Source organism: Quercus lobata, chromosome 9 (genome assembly GCF_001633185.2).
Source record: "Quercus lobata isolate SW786 chromosome 9, ValleyOak3.0 Primary Assembly, whole genome shotgun sequence".
In the NCBI taxonomy this organism is placed as follows: Eukaryota; Viridiplantae; Streptophyta; class Magnoliopsida; order Fagales; family Fagaceae; genus Quercus; species Quercus lobata.
In genome coordinates, this window is record NC_044912.1 from 8,706,339 (window position 1) to 8,727,883 (window position 21,545).

The 21,545-nt window shown below is 34.6% G+C and overlaps 3 protein-coding genes across 3 annotated transcripts; 1 reads left to right on the forward strand and 2 right to left on the reverse strand.

Moving 5' to 3' along the window:
- Nucleotides 1-882: 882 nt before the first annotated feature.
- LOC115960415 (PP2A regulatory subunit TAP46) lies at nt 883-6,314 on the forward strand. The gene is made up of 9 exons (XM_031079306.1): nt 883-1,160; nt 1,269-1,391; nt 3,427-3,513; nt 3,611-3,715; nt 3,942-4,103; nt 4,842-4,877; nt 4,972-5,043; nt 5,370-5,650; nt 5,865-6,314. The coding sequence occupies exons 1-9, from the start codon at nt 1,068-1,070 to the stop codon at nt 6,112-6,114; spliced, it is 1,209 nt and encodes a 402-aa protein (XP_030935166.1). The 5' UTR covers nt 883-1,067; the 3' UTR covers nt 6,115-6,314.
- A 3,117-nt stretch (nt 6,315-9,431) lies between these two features.
- Nucleotides 9,432-10,832, reverse strand: LOC115958909 (phytolongin Phyl2.2). The gene has a single exon (XM_031077175.1). The coding sequence runs from the start codon at nt 10,525-10,527 to the stop codon at nt 9,760-9,762; it is 768 nt and encodes a 255-aa protein (XP_030933035.1). The 5' UTR covers nt 10,528-10,832; the 3' UTR covers nt 9,432-9,759.
- Nucleotides 10,833-12,589: 1,757 nt separating this feature from the next.
- LOC115959870 (soluble starch synthase 1, chloroplastic/amyloplastic) lies at nt 12,590-21,165 on the reverse strand. The gene is made up of 15 exons (XM_031078506.1): nt 20,657-21,165; nt 19,264-19,634; nt 18,996-19,073; nt 18,773-18,897; nt 18,228-18,309; nt 17,384-17,557; nt 16,987-17,068; nt 15,826-15,917; nt 15,686-15,748; nt 15,510-15,599; nt 15,008-15,132; nt 14,816-14,924; nt 14,674-14,729; nt 13,574-13,613; nt 12,590-13,065 (listed from the first exon to the last, which is right to left on the reverse strand). The coding sequence occupies exons 1-15, from the start codon at nt 20,970-20,972 to the stop codon at nt 12,907-12,909; spliced, it is 1,962 nt and encodes a 653-aa protein (XP_030934366.1). The 5' UTR covers nt 20,973-21,165; the 3' UTR covers nt 12,590-12,906.
- Between the last annotated feature and the right edge of the window lie 380 nt (nt 21,166-21,545).

Below are 21,545 nucleotides of genomic sequence, written 5' to 3' on the forward strand. Positions count from 1 at the left end.
AAAAGGGGAAAGTCTATTTTGGACATAGAATTTATTTGCCAAACTTGAGCTCCGGGGTGGTGGGAACGTGGGATTCATAGGAGATCCGTCTCAGTTTGATTTGCACTTGACATAGCAATCCAAACAATCTTTTTCTTTTTTTTACAAGAGTTTCAACCTATGATATTTGCTTCTGATAATAATAATTTATTATCAGACCAAGATACCAGTCGATTTTTTGGTGTAGGCGATAATTGAATCTCAGATTTTTTATTAAACTATCAAAGATTTTACAAGTTGAGCTAACTAGAACCCCCAACAATCCAAAAAATCTAGTTCAATTAGTTTGTAATTGATGGAGTAAAAGTTAGGACCACAATTTAAGCCATAACTAGTCCATGTGTTGTGTTGTGATTGACAAAATAAAAATGGTGGGTCCACAAGTTCACCTCTCACAACTTGCCATGTGGGTAAGTTATAAAAAAATTGTGACTTTAGTTGTATTCCTAGTATTACTGTTTTGGAACTACTAAATTTGCGGATTCATGATGGTTAACATAAATTGTGACAAAAATATTAGTTCTTATGAATTTGAGATTATAACCATAATATGTATATAGTCTTCATTGTGTCATCTATCAAAAAAAAAAAAAAATGTCTTCATTGTGTCATATGTGTTTAGGTTTATGTATATCATTGGGTTCTATAGTTACTTCAATTAGTAAAATCATATTTCACCAAATAAAAAAATTTGTGATTCGAACCCAACTATACCAAAATCCAAATGGGTCCCTCTATATTTTGATGACGTGGCAAATATGTAGGTGGGTGAGCCAATATGCAACAGTGCACTCCTCCACACCCAACACGTGGAAATGACTAACATGCGCCTATGGTGATAAATACCACCCACTGGCCGCTCCCAAACTCTTCTCAAATTTTCTACACCCTCCCTCTTTCAGATCCTCTCAAATCTCAATTCTACCCTTCTCAATTTCCTCAAATTTCTAATCCCACCCCCCAGATTCAATTCCCATTTTAATTTTAATTTCAATTTCTAGGGTTTCGATAATCTCACTGGTGAGTGAATGCAAACAAAGATGGAGGACCTTCCTCTTCCAACACTGTTCGAACAAGCTCGTAAGATCCATTCAACCGCCACAGACTCTGGCGCCGATCAGGTACACTCAATTCTCTGAAAATTGCTTTCAATTTTAAGATATTTTTTGTTTTGGGAATTTGGGGTTTTAGGGTTTTGAATTTTGTGGGAAATTTGGAAAAAACTGTAGGAGGTGGTGAAGAAGGGTTTGGAGGCTCTGGTGAAATGCGAGGGCATGGTAAATAAACTTGGGTTGTTCTCAACTAATGAGACCAAGGAAGATATCAGCACCACCAATCTCAAATATCTCCTGGTAATTCTTGGTTTTTAGCTTTACTTTATTGAATTTTAATTCGTGGATTGAATTGGGTTTTTCTCTTTTTCTTTGTAGAGTTCATAAAAGAATGAAATTTAGTGAAATGGGATATGGGATATGGTTAATTTTCTTTTAGGGTGTTTTGGGAGTTTATAAAAGAGGGAATGAATTGGAGATAGAAAGATTTGAATTGGTATTATCACTGCTTAGCTCGTCATGGGTGAAGGTCCCTTGGATTACCCGGCAACAGGTTTTGGCATGTGGGGCCGGTTACCCGTGCTAGAGGCGAGTCCAAAGGGCTCTTCTTTCGAAACAGTCCTTGCATTATATATTTTATTAAAGGAATGATTGTTTCTCCCATTATTTAGGAGGTCCTAATAGCCATTTAATTCCTTACTAGTGTTAAAAAAAATCCCTTTCAATCTATTCTGTTGAATTCATTTCCTCACTCCCTATGCACTGTTAATGAAACGTTTGATTTATCAAAAAGAAAGGGTGGGTAAAAGGGAGAAGAGGAAGAAACTAGTGCTATATTTGATTCATGAGAAAATGTGAAAGGAGAATTAATCGAGAGGGAAAAAGAAAGTGTACTGCTTTTAATTTGGAAAAAGATTTAATTGCACTCTTAATATTCTACTAGAAAGAAATGAAGCTAAAAAAAAAAAAAAAAAAAAAAAGCTTGGTTTTTTTCTTTTGATGAATAAGAGGAAAGAAAAAAGAAGTTGATAAAATGTGAAGCTTTCCTAAATCAGCCATTACAGGATTTTTTTTTTTATTTTTATTTTTTTTTAGTAAGCTCTCCATAGGGTACTGAGAACTGAAATTCATTTTTAGTTTGAACTGGATTTTTGAATTTTGCTGGTGGAACATTTATTTATGGAAAAATGTTATACTTAAATTTAGATTTATGCTGATGGTGACTCTGTTGTCATTAACACTGAATTTGGAGGAAAAATCATTTACAAAGAAGAAACATAATCGTTGTGGACTGGTTTTGCATTTGTAAGAAGGATGGGGAATAAGTTGATCATTTGCTTCTATACTGTGATACGCTCATAGAGTTATGGTCTTTAGTGTTATGTTTATTTGGGCTGCAGTGGGTCATGCTTAGGGTGTTAATTGATATGTTGGCTTTTTGGAAGTGGCGATTAGCTAGACATTGAAATGGTGATATTTGGAATGTGATTCCTTTGTGCTTAATGTGGACTAGTTAGAAAGAATGAAATCGACTAATGATTGAAGGATTCAAACACACTATGATGGAGCTTAAGCTTTTTTTTTTTTTTTTTTTTAACATACTTTCTTTGGTTTGATGACTACTTTAAGTGGCCATTCTTTCTCTAATTAACTCGAGTTCCTAGATTATTTCCCTTTTAGTCGAATTTTTTCCATTAAGTACACATTCCATATATTCAGTTGTAATCTTTGGTCTAAATAAAAATATTACTTTCCTATCCAACAAAAAATTCCATTGCATGATTGAATTGGTCATCTGCCAATTATTGGCATAAGTCTGAATATTATCATTTTGAAGGATCCTTAAGCGTTTCTATCATTGAAGTGGTCCTACAACAGATCTTGGCATAAATACAAACATTGTCATTCTACTGGAACCTGCAAGTATTTCTATACCAGTGATTGAAATTATGGAACTGGTCATCTGCTGTGGCTTTATCCTTTTGTCTTTATATATATAGAACCACAATCATTAATCATTTAGGAATGAGCAACGCCTTTATTTAGGAGATTTAGATACGATGAACCTTCTTTGAATTTTTTAGGTTCATTAGTCTAGGAGAAACGAAAAAATAACTTTGCTTCTTGGTGCATGATTATGATCTGACTGACATGAATTTTTCTTTTCAAAAGTTGTAACTGAGAATGGGGAAAATGTTTTTATGGGTATAATTGGACTTCAGTGCATCTTTAGAAGGTCATCATCACAATGCTGAAGATAGTGTAGTTGCAAACTTGGTAGTTCTCAAGTTTGGTTTCATTCATATGGAAGCTCTCATGAATTTCTCGCCTTCAGGTGCCATTTTATCTTGCTGAGTTGACTGAAAAAGTTGCACAAGATGACAGGATACAGATTCTTAAGGCTTCCCAGGAAAAATTAAAGGTGAATGCTTTTCATCACCTGAAGAATAGTTCAAAGCTTTGTTAAATTAAAAGTTGTTATGTCACTGTTGACACTAGGCAACATTTTTTTTTTCAAGGAATTTATATCACTATGTGAGGCAATGGAACTTGTACCAAAGGAGGAATTAGAAGCATCTACGCAAGGAGTTCCAAATTCACCTGCTGATCAGAGGGCTCGCAAGGTAGGTTTAATTTCTTTTTTAAATTGTTCAATATATGAGAAGCACAAATTTTTATGTTATGACTCAAACCCCCAAAGGTTCAAAGCCTATGTGATTTTTCTGTTCTCCATTTTGTAATCTCCCAAGACATGAATGTTGCATCTGCAGCATATTATGGTGGTTAAAAATGTGGAATGGAAGCTTCTTCTTGTAATATAGTACTTACTCTTCTTGTGCCTGTATCTAGATTGCTCGGTTCAAACGCCAAAAAGCTGCAGAAGCAAAATTGCTGGAAATAAAGGAGCGGAAGGAGCGGCGTGGACGTTCTACCAAAGCAGCTGCCTTATCCACTCCTGTTGAGGCAGGAGAGGAAGATGAGCTGGATGATGATGGAGAAGAAGAAAGAGAGGTTAGCTGATTGGTCATTTGTTTAGGGTGCTGCTATGTGTACTCTATTGTTATTTTTTGCTTCATATCGTGAGTGCTGGGATGTCCCTGAAATGCAGAAAGTCAACTCTAGGAAACTTTATTTTAAACTTTTATCAAAGTCGTTGTCTCCCCACCTTCAGGAGAAAAAAATGTTACTGATTTTAATTGTTTTTGAAGATTTCCTTTTGTGATTCTGCCTGATCAGGTCTTGTCCCAGAGTATGTTGACATCACCTTACACCTCACTGGTGCAATCAATAAGATCTAAAAGGTTTTAAAATGCATTTACTGACATTTGACTGGATCTTTTGTGTATTGACAATTTTTGAGATTGCCATCAGCAAATATCATAAGCACCAATTTGTGGTTTTTACCCAATGAAATGCATTCCTTGGTCTTGCAAATGTGATCTAAATGTTCTGTTCTCTATTAATTATTAAGAATGATGGTTTTTTTTTTTCAATTTAAATCAAAATGGTTTCAGATTTTTTTTCTTTTTTCTTTTAGCAAAGAAAGTTACTTTGCTCTCTCTACTCTTAACAGTTTCAGGATAAATCTAATTATATGAGTAATCAATTAATCATGCATTGTGAAGGCTTAAAATTTTATTCAACTTATGCCATCAATTATGCCTGGTTTATTTTGTTAAAATGTCAATTTACATTTTTTTTTTGAAGCTATTGCAGTTTGACTGAAATCATTTTATTCTCCTTGTGCAGGCCTGGCTTACCACCATCTCTTTGGCAATCTGTAAGGTTAGTTATGTCTTCAATATAACCTGCTAAGTTCAAGGTTTATTTTCTTAGTTTAAGATTTCATTAAATTTTTATGCCATGTGACTATTTTCAGACCTTCGATCTTCTGAAACTGCTGAAGGAGGAGGAAGAAATTCTCTGTGCTGTAAAGGAAAAGAAATTGAAGGTACTAATATGGTTGGTGTGAGTTACCCGGTCTGTATTTATACATAAGCTTACTAAATGATTCTACTAGATAATTTGCTTTTCACTCAAGACTGTAAATTTGTTAGTGGTGTATGTGTTGCATGCTGGTTCATGGTCTAGTCACATACACTTACACTTTAACGCATATATATGGTTGTTTTTGTTTCTTTTTATTTGTTGGTATTTTGTAGTAATAGTTGGTCAAATTGATAGATTATTAGCTTTATGCAGTTTATGGCAATGCATTTGTATGTCTGTTGAAATTTGTACATACAACACTTCTAACTTGAACTCTGTATGATTCAGGAAGGGGACAAGGAGTTCTCTCGAGATGTTCTTGATAATCGCACAAAGACAGTAGAAGCTTGGCATCGTGATGCTGCAGTCCGAGCTCAGTATACTAAACCAGCACAACCTATCACATGCGCTGCATTTGCTCAAGATGTTCTAGAAGGTAGAGCAAAGGTCTCTGAAGTACATGACCACAAACACCAGCCAATGATATTTGGTCCAGCGAGTGTTGTGGGTGGAGGCTTTACAAGTGAAAGGGAAAGGATGGCAGCTCAGGTTTTTCAACCTACTCACAGGTATAATTTTATTGCCTAATAAATATATACATCTACAAGGAAAGGCAAAGCCCGGTTTCTTGTTTTGCTACGTAGAATGAAAATGATTGCTAAGATCTCTCTCTTATGAAAATGAGAGAATTTATGGAATACTAATCTTCTACTTAGAGGAAGCAGTTCTTCTGTTATTTAAAACACCCCATGTTTAGATGCTAAATCGAATATTTTGTTCAAGGTTGCCAACCATGAGCATAGAGGAAGCTGGTCTAAAAGAGATGGAGATAATGAACAAATGGCAAGAGCGGAATGTAAAATTGATGGAGGAAGCCAATCACTCATGGTACAAGGACAATCGAATGCCGAGGCCAGGTGAAGAGGACGATGAAGATGATGATGCTGTCGTAGAGAAGGCAAGAAGATGGGATGACTGGAAAGATGAGAATCCTCGGGGTGCTGGTAATAAGAAGCTTACCCCTTGTGGATAAATGTGGCACAGACCGATTATGTATTCTCATCACAGCTAATTAATACCCTTTTTGTGTTCCTTTTTCTAAAATTTTGGCTGACTGATACTGGAATTACAAGTCTTGTAGTTGGTGTGGTCTCCCTGTATCTTGATAGTTGAACAGTTTTATGTATAATAGACAGATGATCATTAGAAAATAATTTTCCCAGTTTTTTGCAAGTTTTTGTTGTTGGAGTGGCTTTGCTTGGCTGAGAAGTTAGTAAGACTTAATTAATGGATAATAGAATGGAGTCTGATCAATGATACACATACCAAGGAATTTATCAATTATATAAAAAAAAAATCATACAAAACTATATGTTGGATGCTCTGCATGACAAATGCAAGAGACCGAGTGGTACATGTGTATTGATAATGAAGTTTCCACGTCATTGAGCACGGAAATTTTGAAAGAGACATTTTCCAAGTTGCTTTATCAATCTTCTCATAAAAAAAAAAAAAAAAAAAAATGGCTTTATCAAATAATTTCATTTTTTTTTAGAAATAATTACGATATGTTGCTCTCCTTATACCTTCAAGCTTTTTTTTACATGGGGAGATGCCAATTCAGTTACAAAACCTTTGGCTTATCAAATAATTTCTAGTCATGAGTTATGACCATCTTCCATTTCTTTCAGCTCTTAACCTCAAATTAATGTCTAGCAAATTATACTGCACTAACCCTACATTATTTGCAAGTTTTGCTAATATTAAAATTTTTATTAGGAAAGACAATTAGAAAAATAGAATGCTGGCCACAGAAAATGCTAAAATAAAAAGGAATCATTCTGTTTTATTTATTATTATTAAGAAAAAATAATAATAATATAAACAAAATGAAATTATTCTTTTCTTTTCTTTTTTTCTTTTTTCTTTTTGGATAAGAAAATTTGTGAAATAGGCTTCAGTTAGCTTAACCGATAATTCTTTTGTTTTTGAATAGGAGGTTAGGGATTCAAACTTTGCCTACACCAAAAATTATTTAGTATCTTGACAAAATGAAATTAAGAGCAATCATCATAAAGTGGACGTTATAAATTGAAATTCTATCGATATTTATAAAAAACAAAAAATAGTGAAAATGAAAGTGCCCCAAATTAAAAGGAGAAAGTGTTTTTTTTTTCCTGGTTCTTGATTAAAAAAAATAAAAATGATTGCTTCATATTTTGGCCTCCCTAGATCCGGCCCTAATTTATAAAATTATCTATAATCAAATTAGTATTATCTTTAACATTTTCCTTTCTTTCTTGTCATCTCTACTGATTTGTCTAATATCACTAAGCCACTGCATGCCCCTTAATCCTAATGCAGTTGCACTTGATTTTTCTCTCGTTGTTTGTATTCCAAATTGAAAAGCTTCAGTTCCAAATTCATTGTCTTCTATTTTTCTTTCAAACCATTTGGTTTTCCTTGCATCCAACTTATTAAACATAATTTGTGGTGTATTCAGTGGTGATTAGCTCATTAGTTTTCTTGCGCCCCTTTAATGGAACCGTGGACAAATTAACTGTTTATATATCGTTCATTTGTTTGAACTTTGAACAAGATTTTTCCTGTCTTGTAAGTTGTAAGCAAGTGGAAACATCTGAATCTCTATCATGTAAGGTTTAAGGGGTTAACGGATATCATCTAAATTACACATACATGGTGGAACCAAATTCCTGATTTTTCTTTCGAAAGCAAAGTTATATTTAGCAAAATTGAGACTTTAAAAAGTTGTAAATATATTAATAAGCCAACGGAAAAAAGCTAATCCAAACATACTTTCAGCAAAATTTTTTTAGTTTTAGCTAAATAAGCTGTTCCCAAATGGGCACTTAATACAAAACCTCCTAGCTCCAAACCTCCAAAAGCACATTACCTCGCATATCTGATAAAATTTTCTAGTTCCTAATATTAGTTATATGTCTCCTTTTCTACAACCTAACTATATATATCTATTATAAAGAAAGCAGCATTAGGCATAGTCCATGCATAACTGCATTTATATGGGATTCCCTGATCACTTTTCTTCACCTGTTATGACACTTTGCAAGCAGTTTTAGTCCACAAATCACTAAAATTGGAAAACTTTCCTCAGCAAAACACATTTAACCATTAAATTTTGTGCACATCACCTGAAGCTGCCAGCTTGTTTTAGACACATTTCCAGAAATAGGATATGTACAGCTAATTAAAGAAGATGGATCCAGTCAACAATCGTTAGCTAATTCAAGTTTAGTATACGTAAACTCTTATGCTTGGATGGCGTCGGGACAGATTAAATGAATCTAAATTGTAATCTACTATCAGATATAATCAAAGCTTTAATGTAATACCAAAAATTAGGTAAAAATTCTAGACTCCATTATGTGCTCTTCTAGCACCAATCAAGATACCATGTTCTTCCTAAAACACAATTTCTTCATCTCCTTATTTGAAATACAGAGAGGGAAAAAAGTCTATCATCTTCCACCTCAAGAAATTATCTAAGCACAAACACAAAATCCTAAGCGTGTCAATGTTTGGACACTCCTACATACATGCATCCAGATTTTTTTTTTTTAAATCTTTATTTGATTTTATACATGTTTTTCAAGATTTTAACAGTTGTTATTTGTTTTGTAAACTTACAATAAACATAATACATGCCTAAAAATTAATATAATTAATTAATTCATACTAATTTTTCAAGAATTGTCATGTTTATGTCTTAGGATATTAATAAATTCAGCTAACAAGTGGAAAGTACATAATGAAAGACAAACAAGTGAAACAGACAGGGTGAAAGTGGGGGCAGTCAATAAGATTTCTAAAAAGCATGAAAATAAATATTTATAACTAATCCTATATGTAATTATGTACACAATGGCATAAGACTTTTTTTTGGTGGGGGAGATAAGGAACCAAAAGATTGAATAGAAAGGAAGCTTAAGCCAGCTCGAAATGTACTTGGCTTGTGTAACAATTTAAATATCAAAAGAAACCTCTCCTGCACAAGAGAATGCCACCTATAAGCTTGGAATTAGCTTGTCTGTCATTTCTTCAGGTTACAAATACGCATCTGATTCTGATATGCATAAAGAAGGTAATCTAGAAGATTCAATTGTACCAATGACACGGTTTCTACTCCTATCACCAGAAACCAACACTTAAAAGCAACCATCATAAAATAAAAGCAATTGAAAGAGATAACATGCATAGGCTATTTGAAAAGATGAAACATAACTCTGATACCCTGTTAGAAAAGGCAAGACATATCGAAGACAACATAACAAAGTGTATGAGAAAGAATGAAGAACAAAATAAAGAAGAGAATTGAGAGAGAACACGCCTTCATATCTTTAACAAAGGCAATGCCAGCACAAGTAGTATCTATAGGTATACAAAATCTAATACATTACATAAGATCATTGCCATTGTGAACCATATAACAAAAGCTATATTACTTGTCTTGAAAATCATACAGAGATTTCACATGATAAACAAAGAAAAATAAGCAATCAACAAGACTTACATATGTGCCCCCATTGTACAGCAGTCACAAAGTGTAAGTCTTTGTCATAAAATTCTCATCCAACTCCAGAGTATAGCGCCAAATATACCCTCTTCCCTTCCAAGGTACACAACAAAATACACCCTCAACTCAACTTTCAACGCACTTAAATCCCCTGCAAATGCACAACCATATCACAAACAAAACCGAGCACACAAACAAGTCCAGCAACAACACCACCCACACATGTTTCCTCCAAATTTGCTTCGACTTTTGCCGATCATTGGCAAAAACCTTTTGCCCCGGCGACGAAAAATCCCTGCCATCAACATCATCAAAAACATCCACCTTTTTCTCCAATGTACCACTTTTACTATCGCCATTTGCTATTGCACTACCTGGCCTCTTCTTCTTCTTCTGCAATCCTTTACACGGCTTGGACCCGAGCAAAGGTGTCATCACAACCTTCATCCCTTTCGTAGAGTCCATGCTCGGATTCCTACTATCCTTAGATTCACTACCTGAAGAATGCAGCACCCTCAAATCCAATGTCATTGCTTCCAAAAAAATAGGATCACATTCCTTTTGAAGGCAATAGGGGCTAAAAATATGAACACCCTTTAAAGTCCCTGCTTCAATAACCTCCTCAAACGCGCATTTTATGCGGTTTAGGAACCAAATTTCCTGTGATTGTTCCATATTCTCATCGAATATTGCGAAATACACAAAAGGGTCTTTGATTAAGAACGTGTAGGTCCTTTTTCTAATGGTATGCGTGAACATGGAGTGCAAAGGTGGGGTCTTTTCAATGCATTTCAGAGCTACGGGTTCGAGATCGGGTTCTCTGATGAATTGGGAGAGAATTGTGGTTCCTTTGGCAATACAAACATATTGGATGAGTTCTGGATTGGTAATCATTGATTGGGTTTTTTTTCAAGGAGGGAAATCAATTGGGGTTTGAAAAAACTGAAACTTTTTAATGGGTTGGGGATGGGATTTGGGAATAGAATCGAATTTGGGGAAATGGGCATTGAAAATCTGAGCTTCTTATTGGGGCTCCTCTCAGAAAGTTGATTCCTTTATAGAGGAATTCCCAATTCAACAACCAGAGACCAAAATCTTCAAAATTCACCTCTCAATGAAACTCTCTCTCTCTCTCTCTCTCTCTCTTTGGAACTTTCATAATTTTTTTCCTTATTTCCCAAAAATTTAATCTCACTCTCTCTCTGCAGGGTCAAATTTGGGTTTGCAGTTTGCAGCCTGGTTTTTTGTTTTTTGAGCCAATAAAATGATGCCACGTGGGAGGAATATGGTGGGTCTTATTAGAGACAATCAATTTTTCTTTTTTTTTTTGAGAAACTGTTAAAGGCAATCATTGGTGGCAAGAAACTATAAAATATGTGGGGAGGGTTTGGGATTAGGAGGAGCTGAAAAAGGAAGAGGAAAGAGCTGGATCCATCGGAAGGAAGAGAAGGGAAAGGAACAAAATAACGATTCACTATGTGGAAGTGGAATGGGCCTTCTTGGACTGGTGATTTTAAAGCTAAAGGGTCAAATTTGGGTTTGCAGTTTGCAGCCTGGTTTATTGTTTTTTGAGCCAATAAAGTAATGCCACGTGGGAGGAATATGGTGCGTCTTATTAGAGGCAATCAAATAATTTTTTTTTTTGGAGAAACTGTTAAAGGCAATCATTGGTGGCAAGAAACTATAAAATATGTGGGGAGAGTTTAGGTGTGATATCTCTGACAAAACAAAATGATTGTCCTAGTTTAATATGCTTTTAGCTTAGTTAGTTGTCAGAGAATCGATACAGACTACATGTTCTTGGGATTGAGATGTATTGCATCTGAAGCATTTCACCTACTTTCTCTCACAATTTTTTTTTTAATATATTTTTTACTTTAACTTTTTAACTCTCTTTTTATATATTTTATTTAATGGATGCAACTAATTTGTATCTCTGTATTTGTTAATGAATGCAGCTTGTGTCTAGTGGCCAATACTACTTGACACGTTACGATTTAAACACATGTCTAAAATTGAACACATGTCCGTATCCTAACGTGTCCAATAATCACTTGTTACTCGACACAAGCCGTTCCCCTTGTTAATTGATGCTATTTAGTTGGAAACTTGAAAATAGATGGTGCGGGAATAATGACTCTGCTAAGTTATTAATAATTTTATTTTATTACCCAAAATAAAATAAAATTCAATTCCTTTGTTGATTTGAAATGTGAATGCTAATATGTTATTGGGTCCTTTTCATTTGGCATTCAATTTGAAAACATTATTGCCATCTATGTCCAAAAAATAGTTTTATGGAACAAGGGTGATATGATATGATACCCACCCGTTGTGAAAGAGAGGAAATATATATATATATATATATATATCTGGTGCAGGGTATATTTTTTCCATGAGACTCTGGCCATTCATAGGGTCTAAGAGACCCTTAAGATAGAAGAGCCATTATAGGCAGACCCACATAAGGTAGTTACAATTAGATCACATAGCCATACCCGCATACCAACTAATCATGTATTGTAGTTCTTGTTATGCCCGTTCCTTTGGGAATGTCAAATATCAATTCATACCTGACATTGTTTAACCTTTTTGATGAAGAGGGGTGGACACAGTAGTTTTGAACTTTCAATAGTTATTTTGGTTTCTCTCAATAGTAAAGTCTCTGTAGATGGAAATTTCGGTTCTTGTTTCAAATGTGATGGAAAACAGATTGCAAAATTGTTTTGTCCAAATGACTCATGCAGAATCCTTTCTTCATTGGTAAGTGACTAATGCAAAATCAGATCAAAGAAACTCAACCAAAGTCTGATAAGTATATCTTCGAAAAAAACCCAATAAGCATGTGTTCTTAATTTCGGTCTAGTTGGAACCATTTGGAAGATCCAAAGAAATGGCTGCAAAAGTCATTTGCACTGAATTTCGTGTATTGATTCATAAAACCAATAGCAACGCATGAAACATAAAGTTGCCTGAGATAGTATAAGTTCTCCGTGTATTTTCTCTATATATAAAAAGACATATTACAACATATACTATACTATATGGAAGAATGAGTGCTAATTGTAATATTAGTTATATCTTCTAAACAAAAATAATGACCAAAATTATGGTAAAAATTCATACCCACCATGCAAGGGGGAAGAAAAAAAAATGTTTCACTAGTGTGATCTCCAAGCTAATATGACACAGAACATGTCCCATATAAGTCTGAACCAATTAAAATGTCGAACTTTTGTCATTGTTCTTCCTTTGTTTCTTCTTTTTACACGCTCAGCTGACATAAGGTGGATCAAGGAAGGCCCATTCGAAAACCTGTTCATATTGGATAGCAGCATTTTCCCATGTGTAGTCCCTCTGCATACCTCTTTTCATCAATCCTTCCCAAGAAGACTTGTGATCTCTATAAGTCCGAGTAGCATTTCTTAAAGCCTGCAATTTATCAATCAGTGACATTAAAAACAAGTGAGGATCTCCCCCCAAACACACCCCCCCCCCCCAACACACACACACAACACACACACTATCAATGTAGAAAACCCACAATAGATCCATTTGTATGATTTTTTGTAGCCATGTGAAGAATAAAAGTGCATGAAGAGTTTAAAACTCCAATTGAAGATCCATAAGCACCCCCCTTTGCTTGACATGGTAATGACTAGATGGGATCCACAGGAAATAACTAATGAAATCAAATTTAGCACTGTGTTGCTGACTTGTCAGGTCATAGAGTCGGATGCCAAAATCCAGAAATCAGTCATCATCACTTGGATATATTCCATTGGACATATATTACACATTTCTAGACTAACCATCAAGTCACTTTTACCCATATGTAAAATTATGAAGCTATAATGATTAGTTATTGTCATACACAAAAACTTGTTTAAGTAAAAAAATAGAGTATGCAGGAAGTTTGTGCACAGTAAATTTAACTTACCACCAACATACTCTCTTTTGTTAGTGGAGAAAAAGTCCACCTGCCAATGCATTCCACAACAACATTATAATTCAGCCTTAGGAAGCTAAACATTATTCATGACAAAGTCATAATGAGATTGAGAGGAATGGAAGCTTTATCGATAGCATTCATAATAAGATGCAGAGGAAATAAAGCATTACCCACAGTACTGTTGTAGTTCTTATACTAGTGAAATATTTTCCACAAAAAGAAATTGCTGAAAAGTAAGACTATCAAAATGAAATATTAACCAACACAACAAATAAAGAAAGGCTCATCACAAGCTTCCAGAGTTGCTATGTCATAAAGCACAATGGCAGCTTCTTTGATACTATGCTGCGTCACAATTAGCAATGCCAGTCTTAGTGACATCTATTTCTTGCCATCATAACAATTTCTCAAAAAGGTGAACATCTTTTCATAGACAAAATGATTTGCAAGCTGGAAGAAATCACCAGTTATTGTTTATTTTTAATTCTTCTCTGATCCATGTTACAAGCAAACTAGATATGCATTAATTTTGTGCAATATTGACATCCTCTGCAAGGTTTATTTATGTTCCAGGCATACAAAGTTCTTTTCGGAGACAAGATGGTGATATTTTTTTAACACCTCTCCACACTATTGAATGCTTAGTTATCTCTCTCTCTCTCTCTCTCTCTTGACAAGTAAATGCTTAGTTCTCTCTTTTAATAAAAGATCTTCAAGAAGTGTCTTGCTTCAGGGATGCAGATCTGATATTTACAGTTATACACAGGTTAAAGGATCCATGGCCCATCATTATGCTGGTGTCACATCCCCTGAAGTAGAAGCAAGAAGCTGAGATTTTCTAAAAATTTATGAGAAATTACCGCTAATCCCAAAGGGGTAATAGGGTTTGAACTCAAGACCACATGCTCTAATATCATGATAAATTACCACTAGTCCAAAAAGCTTCAACTGTTAAAAAATGATGAGTTTAATTATTTAACCATTATTCTAACCATATCTATGACATAATCATTCCTGAATTTTTTTCATTGATGAGGAGATGTTGATGAAAATATACCCAGACCAAGAGGTCAAGGAAGACTACATACCCTGTACCTTCACCATGGCCTTCCTGAACAAATGGATTGAAATTTTCTACGGTATCCTGACATACAAAGAACAAAAGGCATTAAATAGAAATAAGCCATATAATGAACAACTGCATTTGATTTCTTAAATCTTTTAACTTACTCTGAGTCCTCCAGTGTCATGAACCACTGGCACAGTTCCATATCTCATTGCATACAATTGATTTAGTCCGCAGGGCTCAAACCTTGAGGGCATCAACAGTATGTCACAGCTGATCATTCCAAAACAAAAGTAAGTTGGGGCCATCAATTTTTTTAGGAACATGTAAACCATGAAATACAAATTTTGAAATACCCTGCAGTTATCTTATGAGATATTGGAACATTAAATCCAACCCAACCCCGAAATTTGTCTTTATAAGCAGACTCTGTTGCTCTCATCCAGTCTTCAAATTCTAGATCCCCAGATCCAAGCATAACCTGAAACATATTTGATAGCTTTACTTATATAAAGGAAAATAATAACCTTAATGAGACATCCAGATAAAAGGGACAGAAAGACCACACTATAGCACTTGAATGTATTCCTTGATGTAGACTAGAGCTGATATCTTTCACACCCATACATTGAATACCTGTCTACTGTGGTCAGGTTTCAGGGAGCAAAGATTCTGAGCAAATTCTAATAAAACCATTAAAGATGCAACTAATTTTATCCATCTTATATTAATAGCAGTTCAGTCTAGATATATTCCTCACAATAGAAAACAGGATAGATATTTGGAAGCAATGTAAAGGGAGCATGACAGCAAGCAGTAAAATGATTATTTGACATTCTTCACTAATAATTAGCTTACAAATTGTACTTCATCTTCCATTATTTCTGGAATTGCTGACCGGATCAGGTCGATGCCTTTCTGGTAGTCCAGTCTCCCAACAAATCCAATCTACGAAGTTTAACATGAACCAATAAGAGAAGGGAGCACAAAATTTTTCTACCAAACCTGTGTGTAAAAATACATTAACAACTTACCAATGGGCAATCAGGCCTAACGGGAAGACCCACTTCTTTCTGCAAAGCAATTTTGCATTGTGCCTTCACCATAAAGACAGTTGAGGTAAGAATGCTAGGGTTTTGTATAATAGCAATTTTAAAACAAAATAATTAGCCACCTTTCCATTCAGATTTTCAGCAGAATAATGGCAAGCAATATGCTCATCTGAAGATGGGTCCCATTCAGCAACATCAATGCCATTTGTGATCCCTGGTAATAAGTAAAAATAATTAGTTTGAAAGTTAAGTACCAAACTAAATAATTTAATTGTGCAATACTTTCTTCTATTTACCAATTTTTCTTTTTATTAGCTGACACAAACACATGTATAAGGCAGAGAAATGGAAATGATATATCATTAATGATGAAATTGGCAAATCCCTTCAAGCACATCCAAATCAAAGGCAACTCCAAAAAAATTTCAAACTTTGTCAGCAGAAAAATTTAAAATCCCAATTATTTTTGAAGTTTGCTAAGATTATAAGAGTTTTGAAGATAATATACATATAAACCACGTGTGGTAAGAAGAAACTAAACCACCTCACTCTTCAGCCAAACTAGTTTGACACAAAGAAAACATGTAAAGTTTCTCCCAAAAATAAGAAAAACACAGCTGGCGAAACAAATATTTTATAAGAAAGGTACTTAATTTCAATTGGTTTCAACCAGTCCACGTTGCTTAATGCAAATACATATAAAAACTTGATTTATATATCAAACAAAAAATCACTCTTTTAAATTCTTGAGTAAACTGTCACTTCCTAGATGTAAACAGACTCAAAAGTCAGTTAGATAATTGCTTAGCATTTGAAAAATTTTAAACTTTGATAAATAAATCCAATAGAAAGATTGTTCAATTATGTGATTCAATCTGCTGAAGGGCTGATGTTTTAGTAATATTGCTTGGTTTAGATGGGAACTCTTCACTATAGATGGGAACACAGTGTATTAAAAATGTCTATATCAATTGTAAAAGATATATGACTTTGGGACAATATCTCAAAATATAAATTATATTTAAAACTTTCTCTGAAGCAGTGTAAAGTTCCATCAGAGGATAACAATTAGTTAAGATGTTAAGGTTTTTGAATTAGTTGAAAACATAAAATGGTGTCCAAAGATTTGAAAATTTGATAAAGATTATAAAAATGACAGGACATGAAAAAACATTCCACACCTCACCATCAATATGATACTCTTAACTCTCTTTATCAAGAATAATTCTCCTCTAGCGCAGAATTTGCAAAGGTATACTTTAAGCTAAATAGCTAACACATACCATTAAGAACACTCCTTCGACTGCTTAAAAGCCCATTTAGACCATATCCACCTTCAGCTGTTGTTATTTCCCAGGAATACCCCTACAATAAGAAGGTACTGTTTTAACATAAAAAGCACCATATCATGATAAAATATATCGCATTTATCTAAAAGAAACATTGTTACTATACCAATACTCTTAAAACACAACCGATCTAAGTGTTTATTCGTTTTGCTTTTTGAAATAATTTATCTCCTACATGAGGCCAATCAAATATGGTTTCTAATCCAAAATTTTCAATAACAAAAAATAATTCTAAAAAATAATTCATCATTTACTGATCACTGCACAAATGCTTGATATATCATTTAAAGAGATGCCTCACAATAGAAGTATGCTATATAGCATTTAAAACCTGGCTAACTGTCAGTAATCGATCAGCTGTCACAACTGCACCCTTCAGAAGATTGACTGCTTGACCTGTGTCTAGAGCATGTTTCCTTGCCCATGTTGGAAACACCCATTCCACGGCTCCATACCACTCTGGAGGTAGTCCCAAATTCATGTATGTTGTTGCTGGTTCCACTCCCTTGCATATGCAAGACATTAGTTTATTAGATTAGTGTTGACTTAATAGCCAAAAGACATATTTACAAGAAGTATACCAATCATCAAATTGTACTTATGAGTGAAGATTGAGTTGCTTATCACCTCTTAAAGGTGCATGCAATTCACGTAGGAACTCTCATAAATGGAAACACTTCATGTGTTAATATTCTCTACAGTTTCACAAGGCAACAACCTTATACCCATCAAGAGTTACATAGAGGAATCCTTGGGGGCATCTCAAGGGTGTTCTAGAATGCATAGGAACATCTTCCATGTGTTCAGAGCCCACTCGGACCATGGTTCCATGGGTCCATCCTTGTAAGGAAGATTAATTTGAGATGTTCTAGAAAAATACAAAATCTTAAAAAAGAATAATAGAGAGTAATTTATAAATCATGCCCCAAGAAGTGACATACTTAGAATTTCTTTATAAGTATCAAAGAAAAAATGTAGTTTTTCATTCTATTTTCTCTAGCATTTTCACTATAAGGGTCACTTACAGATGGGCGTTCATGTCAACCAATTCTTTTTGGGAGTTCATGTCATGCTATGTTGGGTTAAACAGATGTAATCACAAGCCATTGGATATGCTAATGTTCTATTGTTTTCTTTGAAAAAACAATAAAATCAATTAAGAAAAAAGCATCTACCTGATGTGACAGGTTATGTATTACAAGAATGCTTCGGGCATCTTTATAAACTCCATATGGACGATACTTGGCTGCCAAAAGTCTGCATCACAAGAATTCTAAAGATCAATCAACCCCCCTACCAGTCTTGTTAACTTTTACTAAAGACAACTACTACAATAAATCAAAGAAAGCTCCTAAATAATAATACTATGCCTGAATAAAGCATAATCTGCAGGGGGGGAAAATGTACAGCAATGAACTACCCAAATCATTATCATATGGCAAGAGCATTAGAGCCAACACAGTAGCAAGGAATATCGCATACATAATATTCACTGGCTGATTAGTAACTACTCCCACATCAGTAAGGAAATGAGTACTTAAGGGCAAAACAATTCTAGCAGAGTAATCTATAATGCCAGAACAGTAAGCATTGGGGGAAAAAAGTGAGACAATAAAGCTGCAAATACATAAACAGCAGAATCTAAATCTTAGGAAATATAGGGAATGAACAAAGTAAGCAAATTGTCAAACATATGCAGAAATTAGCAAAGACCTCTTACACTGGCACAAGGCTTGCATGCCAGTCATTGACAAGGAACAGACATTTCTCCCCATAAGTGAACCCTCCCAGTGGAAGCACTAATGGAGCTTCACATGCTGCATGGCAAAGTAAAGTGAACCGGAACTGTAAACCAAATAAGAAAAAGTTGTCATTAGTTGCAAGTAAAAGAATGTAGAACTCTATCAATCCAACCTTATAAATTTAAAAATTTAGAAACATGCCTGATTATCACCAAAAGCACCATATATATCCCCATATGGATTTCCAGGTCTATGGTATGAGGGGTGGTCAACAAATACCTAAATGAGAACAGAAAGAGCTATCATTATCATAAAGATTCTCCCACTGTTGTGCTATATTGACTACCGAATGAAATAAGAGTTCTTGGCTAACATAACTATTCAATAAAGGCACTTGGGTTTAAGCGTATAAATGATTCAAACACCCCAAAGACTAATAAATAACTGAGAAGCGTGCAGAACTTCTTACCCAATCAACACCATCCCTATACTCATGGAAGAAGCCAACTTCCTGAACCCCTCCAAAGCAATATACTTTGATGAGGCAATCTAAATCAACAGCATTAGCAAATTTCTTATCTGCAGGTGTACCGTTGATATATCTAGGAGAGACGACCATTACACGGTGTCCACGAGCTGCTAATGCTATAGGCAAAGAACCACAAACATCTCCTAAGCCACCTGTCTTTGAATATGGTGCTGCTTCAGAAGTGACAAGAACAATATTGTGGGTTACTCTTGTCTTGGCATTCTTTTCTCTTCCTATGTCCTCAGAGTCTTCCAGGCCATTGGTAGTTGTTTCTTTGGAAGAGTAATTGACCCCATTGAATTCAACTTTACCTTCGGTTCAAGAACATAACATTGGCAGTCAACTCTTAGAAATCTTGATAATCAGTATAAATTTAAAAGTTGATGAATGGAGAATGTGGGGGTTACTCAGAATCAAAATGATTGATAACCAAAAATTATTTAGTATAAAAAAAATAACGAATATCATCCTTGTAAGTTGTAAGGCAAAGGAGAATGGCAAAATAAGCCCAAATTTAAAAACAAATCAACAAGAAAGTCAAGATGAACTGAGGAAGACTGTGCATTACTTTAATAAATAAATAAACTGGAAGAAGGGAAGAATTTTAATTTATGATTGCTTATCACAATTAATACATCATACGAGATTAATTGCGACTGTATCTTCCTAGTGAAAAAAAAAAGTTACATGTTCACTAATTAATCCAATGGTAACAGAGTAAAGTATAGTTTTCAGATGATCTTTCCTCAAATATACAGGTCATAAATTAGCCAGGCAACTGATAATCAACAAATATTCCAGCATATACTTTTGAACAAGATTCGGATCCAGTTTTCTATAGACATGTCACTAAGGTTCAGAGCACCTTGCACTTGAATTATATGTCCACATAGATATGGAAAATGAATCCAAAGGGAACAACTTTTATCAGGACCCATCAATCAAATACCAGTCTCCAGTAGAAGTTGTACACCTCAGAATTAGTGTGGTCTAAAACATCTTATCATCTGAAAAGTTGACGTTTTCTCCCAAATCCCACTCGACCGTCCACTTGATAATATCTCTTTCTCAAATGGCCAGGATAATCTAGGGCTAAATTTAGAAATACAACAGAATCTAAGAGTAAAGTTGATTATAACAGTACCCCTTGATCTTAGATCATCTTTTTCATAATTAGAAATGATTGTATAAAAATAATAATTAAAAAAAAGTATAAAACAATCATTAAAAATTTAAAACAACATAATACAAAACTTATCAACAATTGTAAAATAAACCCAGATTCCAAAATACAAAACTAAACCAAATACATAAGTAATACAAAGATACATACCAGATTGAGGAATCAAGTTAAAGCCAACAACAGAGCCAGAGCCATCCATCTCTGTGCCCAAAAGAGGTCCCTTTTTTTCCTCCTTTTCTTCATCTTCAACAGCAAAATTCCCATCTTGTGAACTGCTACCACGCCCACCACCACCACCTGAAACTGATGCTCTAATCCTCAAACACCTACTTCCACTTCTTCCCCTCCAAAAAGGAGCATAACCCACTTGCCCAACTACTGTAAAGTTGCTAAATTTAGCTTGCACCGGATTTCTAGAAGATGGTATGCATGAAGAAACCTTGGTGGTCAATTGGAGAGACTCCATCTCTCATAATAGAGAGAGAACAGAGAAGTCCAATGTAAGACGAAAAGGATCGTGAGTTGTGGTTGAGAACTATAAAAAAAAGATAGAAAGAAAAAGAGAGAGAGGTAACAAAAAGAGCAAAGTACACCCGTTGGTTTTGAGAGAGTGAGAGATTGTGTGTGTGTTGTGTATCAGATCCAGCAAAAGCGCGAAACTCGAAAATGGACCCTCAGTGAAGTTTCATGTATCTGTAAGGAAATGGGATCCAATGATAAACTGCCACGTAATGGTTTTGTTTTACATTGGAAGTGATGTCACTTCATTTCGAGTTTACTGAGGTGGCGCTGTCCCGATATGCCATTTTGAAAGTTTGTGAAATAAACAAATGCAGAGAGGGGCGTAGCATCACATTTAATACAAAACAATGACCATGTTGATCAAACAAAAAAAAAAACTATGACCCGTGATATACATAAGAAAAGTTTTAATATAATAGTACTAATGTAATCATAGGCATTTATTATGTTTATGTATATGATTTTGTTTGTATATGTATAAGAGAGACTTTTCAAAACTTGGATGTGGATAAGTATT

What these genes read in the sequence shown, in the direction of transcription:
- LOC115960415 (XM_031079306.1), top strand. Translation starts at nt 1,068, where the DNA reads ATGCAAACAAAGATGGAGGACCTTCCTCTTCCAACACTGTTCGAACAA. An exon ending in ATGGAGAAGAAGAAAGAGAG is followed by an intron (nt 4,104 to 4,841) that starts GTTAGCTGATTG and finishes CTCCTTGTGCAG; the next exon opens with GCCTGGCTTACCACCATCTC. An exon ending in TCTCTTTGGCAATCTGTAAG is followed by an intron (nt 4,878 to 4,971) that starts GTTAGTTATGTC and finishes GACTATTTTCAG; the next exon opens with ACCTTCGATCTTCTGAAACT.
- LOC115958909 (XM_031077175.1), bottom strand. Translation starts at nt 10,527, where the DNA reads ATGATTACCAATCCAGAACTCATCCAATATGTTTGTATTGCCAAAGGA.
- LOC115959870 (XM_031078506.1), bottom strand. Translation starts at nt 20,972, where the DNA reads ATGGAGTCTCTCCAATTGACCACCAAGGTTTCTTCATGCATACCATCT. An exon ending in TCGAAGGAGTGTTCTTAATG is followed by an intron (nt 15,918 to 16,986) that starts GTATGTGTTAGC and finishes ACTTATTACCAG; the next exon opens with GGATCACAAATGGCATTGAT. An exon ending in TTAGGCCTGATTGCCCATTG is followed by an intron (nt 15,600 to 15,685) that starts GTAAGTTGTTAA and finishes TAAACTTCGTAG; the next exon opens with ATTGGATTTGTTGGGAGACT.